At 37.1% G+C, this 22,546-nt stretch overlaps 1 protein-coding gene across 5 annotated transcripts in view; it reads right to left on the bottom strand.

Annotated features, from left to right (window-relative positions):
- The window catches only part of Syx1A (Syntaxin 1A), a 259,380-nt gene that overhangs the window by 208,484 nt on the left and 28,350 nt on the right, over positions 1-22,546 (bottom strand). For all 5 annotated transcript variants that reach the window (XR_011334754.1, XM_069838803.1, XM_069838804.1 and 2 more), the window contains exon 3: positions 15,876-15,975. Coding sequence is in view for 4 of the 5 variants with exons in the window: in XM_069838803.1 (XP_069694904.1) it covers positions 15,876-15,975 (100 nt within the window). In the remaining variant the exon portion in view is untranslated. The remainder of the gene's footprint in view (positions 1-15,875; positions 15,976-22,546) is intronic.

Here is a 22,546-nt window from a genome sequence, read left to right as displayed (position 1 = left end):
GTTGGCATTCATTCTACAGTACCCCCACCCACTGTACGCTTTACCACTATACTCAGCACGTCGTTATGCGGATTTCCCACTGAACTGCTCTATCGGGTCCGAAGTTTCGAAGCCTGGTCATAAGAGAGAGAAAAAATATTCGCATCTTTGTTCACGTAGCAAGCACTTTTTGTCACTCGTCTTCACGAAGTGCATTAACTTATGATAAATCTTGCATTACACTCCTTGCCGCGTTACTTGAAGTCTGCACGAACTCCGGAGGAAATAGAACCCACTCCGTCAATGGCAATCGATCTCGCTGTATCTTGGCGCACACAATGCAAAACAGAGGATGTAATTCTAGAGTACTGATTAATTTCCTAGAACATACAAATTGCTTGATGTTGAATACGGGCATTGTGAAGAGGGTGGCGGTTTATATGTGAACAGATGGTTGGCACTGTCATTTATATACCAGGAGAACGTAACAATAGCAAAGGTTTCTCCAACTGCAGTGTGGCCAGGCACATCAGATAATTCTGTACACATTGCGGGTAGCTGCTTCAGTTCATAGGTCAACAAAGCAATTAACTTATTCTACGCACGACTTTCAACAAAAATATTCTCTGATCAGTAGGAATCACTCTTACAGTAGATCAGTACGAGTGCTATTCATAGACATTTCGCTAGCCCGCTCTGCGAGCGTGCTAAACTAGCCCCGGCTATCGAGTGATTACTTGTATAGGATTCATATCATATATCATATCATATCGCTAACATTGCTTTATGAATACGAAACATGTTAGTTCGCTGATCATCCACCGGAAGCCCGCGCTAAGAATGTCTATGAATATGGCCCTACAAGTTTTTCTTCGGCTAACACTGTTAGTTTTCTCTTCAGCTTTAGACAAGAATTCTGCTAATGTATTCCAAACTCAGCACACTATTTTTTTTTCTAAAAAATAAAAATACTGTACTCCAACCACGAGAAAGTCTCCAGGGAATGAAACGAAAGGGGTGATGCTGTGAATGAATGTTGATGTCATAAGGTCACACACGTGGGTACTGATATCTCTATTGGCTATCTCTCAAAGCACAAACCATAACACATTTTTATACTACCCTAGTTACAAAATTAGATCACTGTTAATCTCTTGGTCTTTTAATCCCTCCATACAGGAAATAATATATGCAGGAGAGCGCATGATTTTTAAACTGACGTTATAACTATAATATCATCTACCTACTTTGCTTCAATAGATGGCGCAATAGTAAGCACATCCCTTTCACGGTTTATCTCCTGGTTGGAGAACAGTACATGTTCAGCTATTTACATATTCTTTTTTCAATTCTGATCCATTTCGTTACTTTTCTGACTAGCCTTGTTGCATCCTACTGATGTGGTTCCAGCATGTCATCCAGTTCTTTTCATTTCAATTTCAGACTGCCCAAGCTTCGATTAATTACAAGGGGACTGTTAATGAGCTTATGTCGAAACCTTCCCCCGAACTGTGCACAGAAAGTATAACAAGTGACGACTTGCTTAAGACTGGTGCACTCCAGACGCTTCGTCAGCTGCTGTAGTTAGTACGAGCAACTAATTGTTTGCATTATTTTACTACAAATGTGCGCAATTCGACTTGATCTCATTAAGACTTTCAATCTTAATACAGGGCGAGTAAAAAAATGAAACTTGATAGAGTATGAACTGACAACTTGTATATCTCGGCAATAAACATTCCAAAGCGAACAGAAACCAAGTGCTCCCACCGGCCATACTGCAGTGCGAATTAAGTCATTTGTCATGAAACTTGAAGAGTCAAGTCTGCTCCTGTGAAGTACGGTTTACTCTAGATAGTGTAATACAGCATTACTACGTTAGAGTATTTCAAATCTGTCTTAAAGATCAAAATGGTCAACCTCTCTGTCACGCCTCTCGTTATCTGTTAGTGATGCAAAAGCAGAAAAGGAAGCGCTGTGTTTAATCTATTGTAGAAGAACGTGTAAAGGCTCATTCACAATGAAAATTAAACATAACGTAAGCGTTAACTTAAGAAAATATATGTTACGGTAAAATCAAGAAGTCATACCATCATTCACGATGGGAACATAAACATAACAGCAAACATACTTGGTAACTATGGAAACATAACAACGACGCCATTTCCTCATATTCTGTCGTATACTTCAACGCTCCACGATTGTGTTCTGTTTGCAAATCACGTAAGCATAAGCATGAAAGTTTGGAGTTTGCAAACTTTCATGTTAACATCTTACGGTAATGTTTATGTCAATGCTTATGTGAATCATTGTGAATGATCCCATTTGGTAGTCTGGGCGCAAACTTCTGTGTTTATGTTACGGTTAAGTTTAATTTTCATTGTGAATGGGCCTTAAGGGCATCAATGGACAGGAGAACCCTCAGAGATTCTTCGTATCTTGAATCACAAACATACAATGTGGGAAATGAGCGTTCTCGTCATATACGATGGCAATAACGATACGCTGTCGCAGCTCTAGCAGATCTTGTGGCACATGCAGCGTGAAATACCAGGGTCACTGGCCAAATCAGACGTTCATTCATTTGGGCAATGCCGGACTGCATTGTGATAACAGATGACCACTGCTGCTTCATTACTGGCAACTACGCGACCTGCTCAACATCCGCTTGCACCTCCTCGCTAAGATCTCGCCGTTTGGTGTCAGCTGACGACTGGAACGGTACTTGGATTTCTGAGGACTGATTCTGTCAACTCCGCATCTGATGAACGTGTCCGCCCTGTGATGGTACCAGCGGTACATGTTCCTCCGGGTGGCGCTTCTTCACAAGAACGTGTGCAGATATGCTGTTGGGCATTTGCCTTTGCTAGCTACAACGTACCCCTGCTCACTCGCCAGTCTGTCCCAGCCAACAGCGCGCCATTGCGAATAAACCTTCAGGAGTTTCCTACAAGTTCTCCTGCCATAAATAGTTACTGCATAAGTTCAATTGTTTTATTATGTTTTACATATTACCTTTTCTAAACATTTGACGTAACACAAAAACACCAAGTATTTTTTGTATTTCTACTTATTGCTATATGTATTAGAATACAAAATTAATAGACAGAATAAACACAGCGCACACCCGTCTGAGCAAGTTTCTATAAATAACTATTCTGTACGAAAATTCAATAAAATCACTACATTTAATAAAATCATTACGATAACCGCAATTAATCAGACAAGTGTTGTACTATTTTAGGAATACATATTTTATTATTAAATTCGAATATCGAATATTACTGAAAAATAAATGGAAGCAGACATAAATTGCTGCAAGATGTGAAACAGAATGAAAAAAAATGACCGCCCGCTCTTCTAGCCATGGAACATTACAAACCGGGGGATAAAAAATAAACCTACATCAAGGAGGAGATAGAAAAATACAGAGAATGAAGACGGAATGGGCCGAATCACTAAGGGATTCATATTGTAGTTTGTAATTGTCTATTTAATACAGTTTAGAGTTACTAACCTCCTTATAGCCAATGAAGTTAATTTAAAAAGGAAATTATTCATGTACGTACAACACACCTTTGGACTAGAGCTACAATTCCCTGCTGTGGCGGAGAGATTGAAATCACTAGATTAAAGCCTAGTTAGTGTGTCCACCGCTTGAGTAACGGTTAGCAGGTCTCACCGTGAAACGAGCGGGCCAAGATTCTATGCTAGTTGATGCAAGTTATCTGGTTGGGGTTTTTCAGAGTTTTCCCCAACGAATTTTTTTTATTTATTTATTATTTTGCTAATAATTGTAACATAAAATATAATATATACAGAAAAACTTTAGCTCGCCCCTGAAAGAGTAGAACTCGTGCTCAGGGGCGGATTCCTGAATTGAAATTAATAATTATACAATACAATTTGTCTTATGTCTACTGTGCAATTATAGTATATAAATTTAAATTTACAATTTTATAAAATCCATACATAACTTTTTAAATTTAATACTAGAACTATTCGAATTGACAAGATTAGGATATTTAAATATAAATTTGTTATATATTCTTGGGCCTAAATTACTGCTATGATTAAATACTGTGACAGTGTTGCATTTTGGTTCAAACAATCTTAAAGAATTCATACCTTTAGTTTCATAATTATGAGAATACAATTCAAAATTATTTCGATTTTTATGTATGAATTTTACTAATACAATATAATAAATTTGTCTTACGTTAAGTACATTAAAGTCTAGAAACAAATTTTGAGATGGTTTATGAAGACATATTTTAATTATTTTCTTCTGTAATAAATAAAGTGGATTAAAATTGGATTTAAATGAGCTACCCCATTCTATAATTCCATACATAATTATCGATTGAAATAAAGTTAAGAATTGAAGCAGAATTGCTGGTTAATTTTCGACGTTGGACTTCGGACTCATTTCGCCATCATCATCATCATCATCATCATCATCATCATCATCATCATCCAAATCACAGCCCGAGTTAAGTTCATGGTATGGCATGCTGTACTTGTACAAGAGCGTTGCCATTCGGCTATCTAATCGGTAATAATTCACAGAATAGGAGTGGAAAGCACAATGAGCCTCAAGTTGCAGTGTAAGCCTTGGGGTTCCTCCTTCGTAAAGCGAAAAATAAAAAGGGCTAGTGTCCTATACAACTGACGCCGGCCAAATAGTTACACTTTTCCATAAACGCACAAAAAGACATTTATTTTCCCATCTCGGGTATCCATTCAAAAGCACAGTGCGACTGTATGGTGTATTCTGGTCATTTTAATAATCTTCCATTAACATCGATTAAACTACAGTGTGAATTTCGTATTAACTGTTCAGTTATTATACAGTATGACTGTCCGAGTTGCAAAATGTAAATTAAATGTAATGAGCGAGCAAACTTTAATATTTGACAGATATGTGATCTAGATAAGAAATAATCTGTAATCTAAGGCAAATTCTCAAGTTATCACGTAAATGGGTATTATCTGCAGAAGCCTGATACGTTACTGTGTTATCTGTGCCAGAGATACAACTGCGATGTGTGCAGATCTGATAAGTGAGACCCGTAAAACCTAAGCAGAGCTATCCGCTGCTTTGAAGTAACTGGGCTGAGCGAACCTGTCTCTGATGTTTGCTAATAGGGCCATTTTGTAATGAGACAATTCCATCGATCCTCTTGGGAGGCTGCGACCATACTTTAGCTGTTATTCATTTTTAAAATGCTGACTACCAGTGAGTTCTCTGCGGTGATGTTCACAAATGACCATCAAGAAGGAAACATATTTTAAACAAACAGTTCAATGCTGTCGGTAGGGACTCGTTCAACCCCTTAACGTCATTGTAACTCGAAAAAGTGTACGACTCATGGTTTTCCTCCGTAACTTCCCGAGATGAACAAGAGAAATGTCACAAATTTTACCCCTCTAGACGATGGATACGTTGTGAATGACAATAACAGTCCTGTACAAACCACGGCGCTAATCAAATAAACACAGTATTATATTCTTATACCGTACAGTAGGGGTTATGCAGCCTCGAAATTTCAGGTGGGTGAAAAATGGCCAACAATTTTGTCTGGAGCCAACATATTCGAAATAATACAAAAATCTTGTAACTGAAAACAAATAAAGGCCATTTTCACTTCTCATACGGTGAAATAGAAAGAAAGTAAACTGACACAATATGTAATTGTCGGTGTTTTGACCCTTACAGCCGCGACACCAAAAGTGTGACTTAGCCATGCCTATCTGCGATCTTTCCTCACAAACTTTTGGTACGTATTAATTTAGGTCATTCAAAGATACAGTAGAACCTCTATTACTCTATTATCCGTGGTAATGAAGGGGATAGACTGAACGGTTGATCGAAAAAATCGGATGATCCGTACCATGAAAAACTTGTAATTTCCTCCATAGTCTTGTATTTAACTCACTAAGTAGTGAATCAGAAGTTCACTGATTTAAGTCTGGTTGTCAACAACGGGTTTTTAAGGGGCAAGGAAGCCCTTTGTAGTGACTGTCTCAGGAAAGATAGGAATACAGGTCTCATGTCGTAGATTTACATACTTTTTTACACTTTACCCTTGTTTTTTTACAAAATCGCGCAGTGTAACTCCAATCTCGTATTCTGATGCGAGATGAGCCACAGTTTCTCTTTCTCAAACCATCATACTTAGCACATCACGTTTTCTGTTAATACCTATGGAAGACATTTTATATACAAGTTACAATATAGAACGGCAATTAGAACAGTAGACAATGCTGTGTGACGATAAGGGCTTGTAATATTGCTCTCTAGTAAAAACATATGCAGAACCTAGTAATATGATGTACAAAACAGTACTTGATACAAGTTATTTATTTTTGAAGAAGAAAAAGATCGAGAAATAGACAGTCGGATAATCCGCCAATCGGTTAATAGGGTGACGGATAGTCGGGGTTCTACTGTATGTGCAGATAAAAAAATACCGAAATAGAAATGGGACTGCTGCACAGCACAGAATACCATCAAATGACGACATCGGTTCGAACAATTTTCGGCGGAGTCTTCACTTTATCAAGATTTGCAACAAACTACACGCCGAACACGACAAGCACCGAGAGAATCTCAATTCTGCCGACCAGTCGCTGGATGTGAAGCCAAACATGGGGCCTGCATATGTACACGCCATTGTCAGATGTGTCTAACATAGCAGCCACACTTTTTACGCTGATTTAGATTGCACTTCACTTCGGCCAGACAACTATTAGCCGTTTTGTAATTCTGACATGCAGAAGCTGTATACACCGCAGTTATACATTTTCTACCAGTTTCCAACACTGCACACAACACAGATTTTGTATCCAGTCCATTTTATGCATCTCTAAGATGACGTTTCTTTCTTTCCTTGTGTTGTGCCCTAACATCGTACATCACATGTGCTCCTTATATCATTACACAAGAAGATGGAGTCTGTAAAGCGTATACATTGCTGTGTTGATGTTTATTGCGACGTAGGTATCTGGGAGAAATAAAATTTGTTTGTATATTTTAAATGTGATAGGCCTTTAAATATATGGGAGAAGTGCTCGTTATCCAGTGTCAAGTTCATTTTCACCAAAACTTTAATAACTTAAGAAGCCATCTTATACGTAGTATTCGTCAATAAGTATCACTGTCCATTCACAGCTCCATAATGCTTCCTTTCGTCAGGAATGGTTGTGTGCGATATTAGGAACATACTTATTAATCAACTTGAAAATGTTTACGACGCCGTGAAGACAAGCTGTCCTGCGCAGTAGTTGCGACATGCCTTAGAATCCTGACGAAGAAAGAAATCCTCCCATATTCCGGGCCAATGCACACCTCTCCACCCCAGCATCGTGATGAAGTTGGGCAACTGGAGTGAGCAGCGAAACCAGCTTTGATGGCCGGGGAGATTATCGTCTAACCACACGTTACCTCGGCTGGTAGGTATTCTTAGCCTCTGACACGGAAAGAAGAAATATAAATCTGTCATAGCAAACTGGATACAGGACAGAGTAAAGAATCTGTAACAACATTTACATAAGCCTTAAAACTACAGCTTAGACATTCCTCGCGTTAAAACGAATCACTCACAGGATATCGAGCCACAACACGGGGATTACCACTTACAAGGACGGAAATTGGAAGCCTGTGCGAAATTGCTGCTCTCCGACTGTGTTAAACGGAAAGACAGTAATCAAGCATTTCCCATATCGGATTCGCTGACTTGACTGTGTTTTCATATCCTATTTATTTTCCTTGTTTATTCATTTCACGAAGGCTAGTTGGCATGTCTCCTAGCAGGATTATTATCACAGCATGCCGTTGTTTATATTCTTTTTCCTGCAACCTGCCCGCAGACGTAGAAACGGACCAGCAGTAGCAGCAGCAATAGTATTTAATTCCATCGTTATCGGCATCATGTTTCTTTCCGTCACTGCTACTCAGTTTGCTGCATATACAGTAGCCTAGGTTTTCTCTAGAATACGTGGTTTCCTGAGCAAGATTCCTCTTCACGGAATAGCTTAAATCAGTTTGATGCCTTCTTATTACTGATCACCAGGGCCAGGATTCATATGCAAATGCAAATATTTACAGGCTCTTTGAAAGTCTAGCAATAGTAATATGCGTTACAAGAGCGGTATGTTGAAATTTTCATGTTCGAGGAAAAGTTTGAAAAAGCGAAACGTAGTTGAACTTTTTTAATTTCCGAGAATTGAAAGAAAAACATACCGCGAGTATCGTACATTATTTTGTGCGAAGATCGTTTATTACATACCTGAAAGACGAATTTTTAATTAGTTGCAATGAAATCTCCATCTTGGTTTCTGTTCAATGACTGCAAATTTGCAAAACAAAAATATCTATCTTCAACATTGTTGCTTTAAAATGTTTTCTGTGTTTACTATACTCCAGCAGGCCGTGATATACGTCTGTCTTTTTTTCCCCCAGTCTATGGTGAGTCTGGAATCTTGTTGATTTTTTCACGGCTTCCTTAATGTTACTTGCATCACGAATGCAGTAACTTTAGTGGAGTTGTAGAGTTTACTTAATTTTTGCAAATATTTAAAAACAATAATTAACAGTGCAATTTAGGTGAAATTGCAGTGGTAAGTTTCCAATTTATAATTATTACTATATTGAACGTCTCTAAAAATAATATGTTAAAAGCCTAAAGCAGTAAAATTAATATGTCACTTAAGCGGTAAGAAGAGGGAAATTGTTATGTGTGTTAGGTTGGGAATACTGAATGTGGAATATTAGACTTTCCGCGGATTGGTTTTGTGCGGAAACCAAGCAAATACGCACCATCTCGCACAAAAACAGTTCCAGGGCCTATATAGGGTTTCAACATCTGTGATTACGAATATGCAGAGTTAATATTGCATATTTTTTTTTTCATATTTTGGAGTGTTTCTGCATATACCGGTAACAGTCTATTTTTCATATATTGTAGCATATTTTCAGGATTTTGTTGCGCAAATCGCCATATATACAAACTTTTTTTTCAGTTTAATATTTTCTCCAAACAAACAAAGGTCTATTGTAGCCTCTATGAAGTGTATCCAACTATCAACTACGATGCCGTTTTTTTTTCAATACGGCGAAACGTAACAGACCTGAATATTCTAACTTGAGAGATAAAGCCTAACAGTATCAAGTTCTGTGTGGTTTGTGTGAATTCACGAGCCACCTACAAAATCAGTTTCAGAGCACCCTGAAGCAATGGGTAACAAATAAGGAAAACGGCCGTTCGGACTTCAAGAAACACTTCTGGGTGAAGGAATGGTAAGGCTGCGCCTAGGGCAAAACAGCTTCAGCACACACCAATGCAAATCGCTTGTTTATGTGTAACTGGCACCACACAGCATGATCAAAGTTTCTCCTAATTGCCAAAACAAAAGGACACATGCCATTCGAAATAGTGAGGAAAGATGTGACGAGATAATAGGAGTGAAATGAAGTTTCTACAAGTCGTGTACAAATCAAAATACGTACGCTAAGCACTAGACTTGTCTTATTTATATGCATGCCGAGCACACATCTTCCAAATCAGTCCGGCTTCAAGTTCAGACGCAGGTCAGGAAATTAAGTTTCAAAATCCACTTACACAAGGCATGTAATTCGCTTATCCTGCGTTAAATTGAATTAACATCCCACAAAATATAAGAGATGGTTCGTTCAAACTATGAAGAGCGGTGCAAAACGTACTGGGTTCGCAAGGGTTATAAATATACATGAGAGGGTAGGGAGGAAAGGAAAAAGGGAGTGCAAAATACTTCCACCTGAACAAATGTACGAAAATCAACCAACTGCCCACCACCACCACTACCATTATTATTATTATTATTATTATTATTATTATTATTATTATTATTATTATTATTATTTATTAGTGATATCACGAAACATTGAATTTTATTAGTGCATATTTATTGGCATATTTCAAGGTTTTTAAAGGCATACTTCATGCATATTTAGTAGGTTTAGGGCACGAACTTCCTGGCCCTAGCTATAATAATACTTCCCTGCTCGTATCTGGTTTTGTTGTCACTCTAATCAGAGGACGGGACCTACATACAACGCACACTCTGATTAACCTTCACAGAACGTTTGTAAGATATAATAATTGCTTTCAATATATACATTTAACGAATTTGTTCGTATCTGTTGCAAATTCATTTTATTGCTTTGAATGCACAGCAATTATCCGTCTTCTAGAAATAGTAAAATTACAGCCACGCTATTAAATTAAATACAATATCAAAATTTGTTTACTTAAGGCCTTCAACACCAAAATGTATTTAGTGCCTGACAAAAAAATATAACAATCATTGTTCATACACATTACAAGGTATTTCCGATTTCTGCATGTGGCATAATAATAATAATAATAATAATAATAATAATAATAATAATAATAATAATAATAATAATAATAATAATAATAATAATAATAATTCGAGACTTTTAAGAGTAGCGTGTAGATCTATGCGTAAAGTGTGGAACCTGCTTTCATGAAAGTGTTCCTTACTAGTTTAAAATCTATTTTACAGTTGTAGGCTAATTCTGATAGAAAATAGCGTTTAGTGTAGAGGTCTCCAAAAAGCGTATCGTCATTCGTGCTCTCGATGCTGCCCGCCGAACACAGTGTGCTGTAAGGCTAGAGAAGGGGGAGAGACTCGTATCTCAACAAATGGAAGCGATCAGTGGGGGATCGCGGCAACAGTCTGCTTATGTTTACAAATAATAACATCAAAAGAATAAGAAATATCATACGTTTGTATATTATTTTGACAAACATGAAGCTGGAGCCCCGTCTGTTGCTATTGCCACAGGCCATTGAAAATTCAACCCCTTCTGTTCTATGGTGCCTTTCAGTGCCTGGAAAAGATCTTCTCCAGTTGTATTTTGTAATTACATCTAGAAGACATTCAGACACAGTAAAATGTTCATTAACTCCTCGGATGAAAATGGCTAGGTGAGCTTCGTCATTTCTATCTGTGCTTTCGTCCGATGCAAGTGAGTAAGCTACAAACTGGTTAATTGTGGTTTCGACTTCAGATTCAATTACATTTACGATCTTGGAATTCCTTCTCTGAACTGTCATTGGAAACAATTTAATTTTCTTAAACTTTGACTTTGTTCTGGACACAGTTTAGTAACATTCTGTATGCACGATTTTATAAATGATGCTTCTGTAAAGTACTTCATTGATTTTCCAATATTCCAAGCTAGAACATAGCTAGCAAGAAGCTGTTTTTGTTTAAGACTGAGGACACGTATGTGATTTGTGTTTGTATTTTCTTGTTTTATATTTATCAAAATATTTGTAGGCCTACGCTTTTCACCTAAAATTAAACGAAAAACTATATGTTTGTCATGCAGAACTGAGTATAAACGTATTGTAATATACTGATTATTATGTATAACCAGCAGTTATACAGATAGCCCCAAAATAAATTATTTTCACATGTCCAACATGCCTGTAATTGTATGATATTCTTTGTGAAGAGTCGAGTATTCTCGTCGCATGTTGAATTTTAACACATCCTTAAGAATTTTCGAACAAATTAAGCATTTCACATTCTCCCCACTAACACAAAAAAAATGTATCTTCCTATTCATCCTTGAATGTACTACCTATGTACATGATTAGAAGACATTGTGAAACGGTGGAACACTCCGACCAACACAATGATAATGGCAGTCCGCCACTGCTCTTCGTTTGCGCATAAACATTGAGTACAGTACAGGTGAGGATGGGTGAGGCGGAGCGGCTCATTACGTACTGGCTTCGGTTCCGTTCAGGGGCTTACTCGCGAGTAGGGTTTTGGAGACGTCTGGTTTAGTGTTTCACACTTACAATTTTATTAACGGACTCATTGCAATAACGGATACTATTAAGGAAAGCAAATTGTGTATAGAAAAAGACTGACCACTGCTGCGGGTATGCTAGAACAGAGATCGACTGAATTCCTTTACTACGCGTAGCAGTGCTCTTCACAAACTGCCTTACATCAATGCCTTTCTTCCTCTGTAGGAACTGCACACAATTTTACTGTTTGCGTGCCATTAAATCAAAACTGATATAAATATTGCTGATATAAAATGCTGAAAATAACGACAGTCGATCGCAATGCTAATCTTATAAATCGAAATGTTAGGTATGAAACACTCAGGGAGCGACCCCTACCTGTCATACTAACACCGCATCGCACTGGATGGTGACTGACTGGTGATTACAGCACGATTAGTACAGTGAGACGAAAGAAGACTACGGCTATTGTAGGTTCATAAACTTTCACTTCAGTCCTTTCAGGTGACGTTTATGACTTATGACGATTATAGATGAATATTAAATTAATAATTGAATTATATTTCTATCATTACAAATAATTTATCAGCATACCAATAACAACCTCATAAATTACTTACAAAAACACTCCCAAAAATAATATACACTTATGAAAAAATAAATAAATAAAAAATGATTGGATTAACAATATTTTCACTGTTACAATTACACATATATAAACACTAAATATAAACATTTAAATAGAGATAAAAAAAATTTACAGGAGAAAAAGTTCGTCCAAAGGGCTGGACTCTGGAAGAGTACCCAAAACGCTCATTGCATTTCCGCGTTGAATAGCAATACTTAAGCGTTGACGCAAATAAGTAGTGCAACGGCGATCACCAGTAATGGAGATCAAAATTTGGCCGATTTCAGATACCAAAACTTTAGCGTCATGACTCCAAGGACCGAAGGTCTCCACAGCAAATGGGACAAAGATATAATTGTCTAAAAGATGAGCATATTTATTGACTTTCTTCTTCACGGCTAATTCAGCAGTAGATGCTGCGTGTCTGGAGGTATTCGGCAAGTGAGATGGAGCTAGAGTGTCAACGCAAGTGGAGTCCCAAATTAAAGACTTTCCTCTAGACCATGGAATTAAGGTAAGACCATCGGGTCGTTTACCATCTGCGCGACTAATACCTGGTGGTTCCAAAAGAGACGGGAAGCCACACGAAGTCAGGGATCATTTAATGATATCATTGAGTGATGTATGTCTGGGAATGCGACCCTTGCTCCTCGCACAGCTGAGTGCATGATGGCCGTAAATATCAGCAATTCCCCCGCAAATACATTGGTGTGGCTGGCAGAGTTTACAACCAAGGCGTAAAGCTATTGCGATTTTAAAGGATGTACTATCTAATTAATAATTGTGTCCAAAGTTCGAAGAAAAAAATCAGCTCAACACCTAGTTCAGTTGCAACCCTAGTGCTGGCTGCTGTAACATTATACAAGCAGCATATCAATCACACGTTAAGGAGAATGCCTTAAGGCACGTGTTAAACATGGCGATAGTTCACATGTCGTATCTTACGGCAGGCTCTCTTCGAGTAATTTAGCTTCTATAATTGTTCCATTATTCCGGCAACAGCCGTCGTAGAGTGTGTGAAAAGTACTGTTATGTTTACTGCCTCCGAATAGTCCTGTAGTGACGTCATATCGTCTATCTAGTTCTGTCTTAAATCGTTTCCATAAACTTCAAGATGAACACGACAGTTTTATCATCGTTTTATTGCCGCTGTTTACGAGCCTCCAATGCGTTTCCAACTGAACAAATATGTCCCACTTCTCAGAAAAATTAAATACCGAAATAGAAACCACTGCGCGAGAGTCTGGGAAGGGAAGGGGCAATTTAATAACCGCTATTACCGAACCTTCAGTTTAAAACTATATTAACGACAGAGTTACGATTCTGGAAGATATGCCGCCACCAAGAACGAAGAAGAAGAGACCAGAGCGTCAAAATTACGAGCTGCTGCTGACGAGCAGTCCTTCACGCACAGCAATGACATTAATGCAAAGAAAGTCTTTTTTCATAGGGTGTAGCTCGGTTCAGCAGGACGCCTGCCTTGCCTATTTTCAACTTTTTCGCGGATATTGTTCTCATTCAATGTCTACAATTATTACTCAATACACGCCAGAATCATGCACAACTTTAAAAGCTGTTCTACAAAAATTTAAACATATGATTATTCTTCATTAAATAAAGATATAATTTAATTATTGCTTATTAGTTATTAGCACTTGTTGAACTAAGCTTCACATTAAATTTATCTTAGGTAGGCTTATTATTGTGTGATTATAGACTTAGTAAAACAGAAGTTATAATTTTGTTTAAAAATGGAGTATTTTGCTTTGCTAAATTGTTTTATTCAAATTACACGTAAAAAATAAAATTATGAAACTATGAAAAAAATGGCAGTAAGGAAAGGGGCCCAGATTATCATTTTTGCTATAAAACGTTACGCCACTGTTCAATGTATCTTCTTACATTCTGTAATAACAAAACAAACAAAAGTGGACGAAATTGTGAGCACGAAGCTGCATCCAGGAAGACAACACAATAACCAAAATCGAACTACAATACTATATTGTACTAATGACATTATTTAGCCTAATCCCAAAGATCGAACAATAAATATGATACACAATAAAATATTATTCTTACAAGAAAACCGTTATGAGCACAGAGCGAAACTCAGCACGCAGGTGGATAGCAGAGAGACAAACATAAAAATTAGCTGTTCATACTCATTTTATTGGTGTGAACTTATATTGAAAAACATAGGGAGGGAGTACTTAAGTGATCATCCTCGTGAAAGCTCGCCTGGTCACGTGGCAAGAGAGGTAAACTCACAATTCGTGCACTTCGCCAACAGAGCACTACCTACTGTCTTCCTCCGACGAGTTTAGCGCTGGACCTGAGGTATTCTTGCCATCGGTGCGGGGGGTTGCAGGTAGATTCTTTTGTTGCTACAGCCAAGCCGAGCCGAGCGGAGTGGGAAGTATTAATCGTCCAAAAATATGCAGTCTTCAGTTTGTAGTAGTGTGTGAATATTTCATATCCTAGGCCTATATGGTTTTGTTATTAATATATTAAATATATTGTTGCAATTTTTGCTCAAACATCTCCCTGATGTTAGCTATGTTAATATTATATGAATTACTCATATTAAATATTTCACCGTTACAAGTCATTTTTAAGGAAACATGCTGTGGAAAAGTTTTTAGTTTCATTCTATTGGAATTTTAGAATATGTGTGATTAGTATCGTGAAAAACAGATTCCTATAATGGCATGCGAAAATCATTTGTTGGTGATATCTTAAAATACAAATCAAGTAGTTTTACTTCTCAAGTGAGTTCAGCAGTACAGTATATTTAAATTGATTACTTTACAAATTTAATTCAATTCTACTAATCACTAAATTTTATAGTATGATTCTTCTTTTAATTTATATTATTATAGCTGTATTATGATTTTTCTTTTTATTTATTTTATTGTATTTGTATTTCTGGAGGTGTGATAGCCTTAACTTCACCAAAATAAATAAATAAATAAATAAATAAATAAATAAATAAATAAATTTTCTACAATACTTGTATCTCTATCTCGCTAAAAATACGTTAGAAAACTAATAGGCATACTGCTCTCGTAAACTGGGCGAATGTTTTCAGTATGAGTGTACTTCCTTCCAGACTGCCGCTGTCACTGTCCCCTCCCACTCCAGTACCGCGCTAGACTAGCCGGAACCGCATTCCTCTCAGCACTAAACTCCTCAGAGGATGACAGTAACTGGAGGCCGAAGGCTACTCAAGTTTTGCTTTAATAATCTTTGATGCAAGCTTTAATGTCGATTTCTTACAGTTAGTACAGCTGTGAAGATCCGGCAATGTTGCTATGTGACATGAATTCATTCTTATTATGTCGACTACAAACAGGACTACGACAGAACTGAGTTATACATCGCACCGCATTTTAAAACAAAATTCAGTTTGCAATAAGTGGAATAATTTTTGTACTCACTTTCATCAGTTTGGGGAGCTGAAAGGATGGCACTGTGTTTTTTCTTCACTTCTTCCACATTGGCTTGTATTTTATCTATCATCTCCCGAATTTCCTCCACCTGTAATACACAAACCATACACTGAATAGTTCATCCTTCCCGTTTTGTAGCACAGCTGCGATATACATTCACCACCAATTGTACCTCTTTTGTTAAGGGTCATAAGTTCATTTACTCATTCAGACCGCGGTCATGTGATGTGGGCTAACAGCAGATGTCGGCATCCCTTCAACACACAACAGAAACTGACACCACGTACGAAACAAACTGTGAACACTCCGCTGTTTCGGAATGTTCCCTGGTTCGGAGAAATTAACGCAAGCAATAGAATGTTTACAATTATTATCATATTAAGTACTGAAAGAATGGCATACTATTTTTAAGATTGACTATTAGCGAAACAAAAGAGAACAAAATAATGGTACAAAGAATTTCTTGGATCACATGCAAAGATGGTGTTTTATGTCGAAGAGAGTTTTCAAAACGAAACGAGCTGCAATCCAGTTTCTGTAAGCAGAAGGTTGTCAATCTTCATAGACAAAACTATCCTTGAATTTCGTATAAGAACAAACGATAAAAAAAAGTTAAAAACCGCCGTTTGCCCTGCACAACACGAGCATCAGCATACCGAGTAACGACTAGCTTCACAGCACTTGTTATAGTCTACCGTTTAAACTTTCTGCGCAGAATTCCAGAATTCAGACTTTTCCAAAAAAGCCACTTTTCGTTGCGAATTTTGTCAAACTTCCACAAGCCCTTAGACTTCAGTCAGATCGTCACTACTCTTAAAGGTACGGTCACACGTCGCTACTTTTGCTGCGCAACTTTTGTACTGCAGCTGCAAAAGTTGCGTGTAGTGTTCACACATAAGCCAAAAGTAGCGCGCTGCACGCTACTTTTCGTGCTGCGCAACCCGAGTGCAGCAAAAGTTGCAACTGGAGGTTGCGAGTCTGTTCACACACAAGGCGCTACTTTTGCAGCCGCAGTCATGCTGCAGGTTTCCATCTCCGTGTTAACTTCTCAATATACATTTTCTGGTTATGTTCGCATTATTAAGAAACTCATGCGAAAGCTTCCTTATCTATTATTTGCTTTTCTGTCCTAACTAGTATTCAGAAATTGGCATTATTTTTACTATAAAGCTTTTAAAAACGCCTATATACTTAAATGATAACCAACAGCATATTTACGTAATCAATGTTGGCAACCCTCCTGTTTGAAACTACTCTACGGAAAGTTAAAAAAAAAAGAATTATATCGTCAGCAAATATGCTCAGGCTGTGTTGTGTATTTAATAACTGTTACAAATAATTTATTTTCATCACATCTAACATTAAAATATATCCAAGCAATAAAAGTGTCATTGGCACATTTGGGTGGCAACACTGGTCGCAACCGCAGCAAAAGTTTCAACAAAACCGATATCAAAAATGCTGCGGCTGCAACCCTGAGAACCCTGTTCACACGTCGCTACTTTTAAGCTGCGTGCAGCATGGAAAAGTAGCGAGCTGCAGGTTCGGCAGCCGCTACTTTTCGGGTTGCACCGTTGTTCGCACGTCGCAGTACGAGAGTTGCGCAGTTTTTTGTACTGCAGCGCTGCAAAAGTAGCGACGTGTGACCGTGCCTTAAGAGAGAACGCCTACTATTGTTAGACCGGCGTCATTTGTTATTATACACGCGAGCGAACCACTGAAGGTCTATTCTATTTTAACATGTCCATATCACTTTTAAATGAAGTGCGGCGGCGTTTGTGCTACTGTCAAGATGTATTCACTATGTCTGACCATTAATGTGTGTGAATTAACAGAAACGGCTTCTAATAACAGCACAGTAATTTAATTTTTGAAACGCTACACAGCATCGCGTTGCGAACGGTAGCACGTGCTACTGGCTGATAATTGTTGCCAGTAGAGAAGCAGGCTGGAAGCCACTGCCGGGAGACAGAAAGCATTCTATATTGCTTCTCTATCTCTCTGCCAAATCAAAGCGACAGGCAGGTAGTTGGAAGCTAACTTCTCACATCATTCGCGCATTAAAATTCATCCCCAAACAAATCACTGTGAAATACGAAATAACGAAATAGAACAAATTAATAATATTTAATTAATCCACATAGGAATAAAAAAATTCCTTCAAAAATAAGAATGGAGGCAATGCTTCCACAACATGCCTCTGAGGCTTCATAGCAAGCCAAGATATCAATATGATCAGCTAAGTACTACAACCAACACACCAGCTGTTACTATGGCCACATATGCATTGAATGCATCTCATTATCTACTGCAAGAAACTGTCCACCTAAATTAGCCTCAAGCAAAACCTATACCGACTGCACTTAATGAGGAAGTTGTAATCACATTGCGGATTTGTGGACATTGCTGTAAAGGTAACATTTATATTTACTCTGCGACAACTTAGTCATGCTGTCTCTAATTAAAGCCGACTTCCTACTTCATCTAACTACCCCTTGAGCCAATCTTACGCATGCTGACATCTCCACTCCCCATTACAGCTCTACAGACCATCGTGGGAAGAAATACACAGATTAATTTAAATGTATTTTTACATAATATATATTTTTTTCAAACAGGCAATTTTATTCTGCATACGTTATCGAAACAAAAAGTAAAAAAAGGTAAAAAAAGGTAAAGGTATCCCCGTAACATGCCATGAAGGCATTTGGGGGGCATGGAGGTAGAGCCCCATGCTTTCCATGACCTCGGCACTAGAATGAGGTGGTGTGGTCAGCACCACGCTCTGACCGCCTTTTACCCCCGGGAAAGACCCAGTACCTACTCAATTTTATAGGAGGCTGAGTGAATCTCGGGGCCGTTCTGAAAGTTTGGCAACGAGAAAAAATCCTGTCACCACCTGGGATCTAACCCCGGACCTTCCAGTCCGTAGCCAGCTGCTCTACCAACTGAGTTTTGAATAAAAACTTTACCCAAACACAAACATATGACATGAACATTGCACGTCTTTAGACGTCGAAGATCAACGTACAGGTGAGGGCCACTCCCAGAGAACGTCTGCACCCACAAACCTCCAATGGCTAGCACAGTAACCACTAGACCACCGAGTACGACTGGGTATGTGGAAGGGCAGCGAAGGACAGATGCAGCCATACATAAAACACACAGTACAGACTGAGGAGCAGAGAAGGGGGAGGGAGATTATCAGGGTTGTTGTAATTTAACCCGACCCAAAAAAACCATATGGGTTTTTTAAAAAAACCCCTTCAATAAAACCCGACACAAAACCCTAAAAAAAAAAAACCATATATTTATTTCTCGTAATTTAATCAACATACAAAATATTACAAAAAGGTGCATCATATTTATTTCCTATAACAATTTGTCAGCAGAAGTTATTAATTAGGTAATGTTTCATTATAAAGAAAAAATTACTTTCATCAACACGGTGTTTTATTGTAGAATGGTATTAATATTAACTACATCACAATTCAGTCCTTCTTAACATGCAGAAATCTGTAGATCTTCACTAATTTCTCAGCTTTTTCCTCTCCTAACTTATTTCTTAACTTTGACCAAACAAGCCCATAGGTGGAGAAGATTCTCTCAATGGATGCAGTGCTGGCAGGGCAAGAAATTAAACTTTTCACAAAGCTAATAAATCCTGTTGGCAAGTTCCCCTTTTTTGTTGTTTTCAATTCCATTATTTTCCACCATTTTTTGGACTGAACTGTTGTACAACTGCGTCAGAAAACATAGTAGCAGGAAAATAATCAGAATCAGCAATCCTAAAAGACATAACACTTGTCACCCACTCTGGATGAATCTCTGTGAGCCAATTTTCTGCACTTTCCTCTTGATCTGCAGTTATTCTTGCCCCTCTGAATCTTGGATCTAACATATTAGCAAGATAGTGGAAGGGCAGGCTGCCAACTTAAGAATATTTAATAATAATTTACCAATCTTTGCTTATTTAATTTAACCAGTTTTTGCTCATGAAGTAGTTCTTAGAATATGTTGGTGTTCTGAATCACTTAGTCACGAAATTGAACTATTTAATACCCATTAGAGAAAAACCCAATAAAACCCATAAAAACCCAAAAAAAACATAAAAACCAAGTAAAACCCACTGGGTTGGGTCTTTTTTTAAATACCCGGGTTTTTCTCAACCCTGGAGATTATACTTATTTTTTGTATCTAAATTACCACACACAGCAATCAAAATCTATCCTCATAGTTGAAGAAAACAAAGAGAATACTTAGGTCTGCACATATGGGTTAGAATTCAATATTACCTTTTTGGCATTAGATGCATGGAATGAATATACCCATCCATTACCTCTAAATTTCCGAAAGCAACATTTTAAACGTTTTCCAGGACGCTTTATGACCTACTGTGGTTATCTAGCACCTGACTGTGTGAAATGGGTCCAGCGTCGAAAGTTGAGGGAACTTGTCCCAAACAGCATTTGAACCCGGGCGCGCTAGCTTTGTGGTCAGTACTCCGCAACGGTGAACTTTCCAGAATACTTAATATATCACATAAATTAATCATACTCTATAGCTATGAATAATACCACCACGACCTTCACGATCGTCTTCTTCCATATTAGTCAGGCCACAAAGGGGAACATTGAAGGAGAATTCGATCCGGTGCTGTGGATTGAATTCGGCGTAGCTCAGTTGTCAGAGCGCTTGGTACGTAGAACTAAGGATCCGGGTTCGATCCCCGGCGCCGGAGCGAATTTTTCTCCTCAAATATTGTCAATATTACAGATATTATTCTATATGACAAATTAATAAATCTATAATACAATTTTAATAATTTGCCATGACTAGCATATTTTACAAGCAAACGGCAGACATATTGGGTATTACTATTATTATTATTATTATTATTATTATTATTATTATTATTATTACATAATTATTTTATTGGTGTTGTGAAGATGAAAAGAATTGTCATTGTATTATATTAATTATGTATTATATTGTCTTGTATTGTAGTATTGTATTGTATTGTATTGTATTGTATCAATTATGTTATACTCACAGCATTGTAGTAATTTTCTATCATACTGGTTGAGTGGAAGAGAAGGCCGAATGGCCTTAACTCTGCCAGTTAAAATAAACCATTATTATTATTATTATCATTATTATTATTATTATTATTATTATTATTATTATATTGACAAATTCGGTTTTAGAATATTGCCATAAAAGTAGTGTTAAATATTAAAATCAGATTTAAGTGTTATTTAATTTTGCAATGATTTAATTAAGAAAAAAGACAATCGTAGTCTGTGATGCACACAAATTATTCAACATGTATGTGTTTTACTGTTGTAAAAATTTCGCGAAACTATCCTTGTGTCATGTTTCTTGATGAAGTAATAGAAAATATATATATATATATATATATATATATATATATATATATATATATATATATTACTATTTAGACAGTTTTCTTCCAATTTGGCGAAGGAAACAAAATAAAAATCAATGGAAACAATTCCACACGTGTGATCAATCAATTGGTCTGGTACTACCGGTACCAACTGGAAGGAGATATGCGAGCGATAATTTCGCCGAACTTTAGGAAGAGAGCTATGATATTTATTTGCATATCTTTCAAAATAATATTATTACCAATTTTTAAATATTTTTTTTTGAATACACAGTTTGATTACTTTTCAAACAGCTTCTCTTGGTGTTGCAGGACTAAATATCGCTTTGCAGTAAGTAGCAAGCAATATCTCAAATTTAATTTTTCACATGCCAAATCTTTCTTTAAACTGGAACTCTTGAAAATCAGTATTCATTCTTGGTCTAAATTTTCTCTTCCGCCTATATATGAATTATTCTTCACTCTCATAGCTTGAAGATGAAGTCATATTACATTAAAAAGTTATTTCTACACTTTTAAGAAAGTTTATCAAGAACAAAAGATTGGTAGAAAACGTGCTCGCGATTCCAACTACTATATTTTACAAATGACAAATTTTTATGTAACATCTAGCCATACCCATGCGCTTCGCTGCATTTGTTAGAAATAAATATTGACTTAAATCTAAATACAATTTTGTAATTAATGAATAATAGCTTTTTGTATGTTATAAGTCGTTTGCTCCTGAATCATTCTGAAAGTTGTATTTAAAACTACGAATTTAACCGTTAATGTCATGCAATACTTTCTGCAGTTGTTCAGTCAACTCTACTTTTAAGATTGATACTATATTAGACCTAATAAACAATTGGTCAGCGTCTGAAATGAAATATACTTGTAAGAACTGAAGGCTCTTACTCTCAGCTGGAAGAAGATTTCCAATTAAATGATAAGCCTATGCTTGATCTTTAAATGATGGCGTAGAATTTACTTGATGTATTTCTTTTGCACCAAACGATGCCACTTGGAATATGGTGCTATACTGTCTTATATCATTTAAAAAGTGTGTTGATAACGAATGTACTACGATAAGTAAGGTTTTAATTGGTTCTGGGGCTCTTGAATCTCAGGAGGAACAACTTTTACAACAGCGCAACATAATCCGTTTGGCTCATAACCTCATTTTTGGACTGCATTTATTGCATAGTTTATTCATTTGATCTATTTTAACACAATTCAAATGATCATAGTTAATATTTGGATTATAAAA

This window comes from Periplaneta americana, chromosome 11, assembly GCF_040183065.1.
Source record: "Periplaneta americana isolate PAMFEO1 chromosome 11, P.americana_PAMFEO1_priV1, whole genome shotgun sequence".
Lineage (NCBI taxonomy): Eukaryota > Metazoa > Arthropoda > Insecta > Blattodea > Blattidae > Periplaneta > Periplaneta americana.
This window is presented reverse-complemented; position numbering and strand designations above follow the sequence as displayed.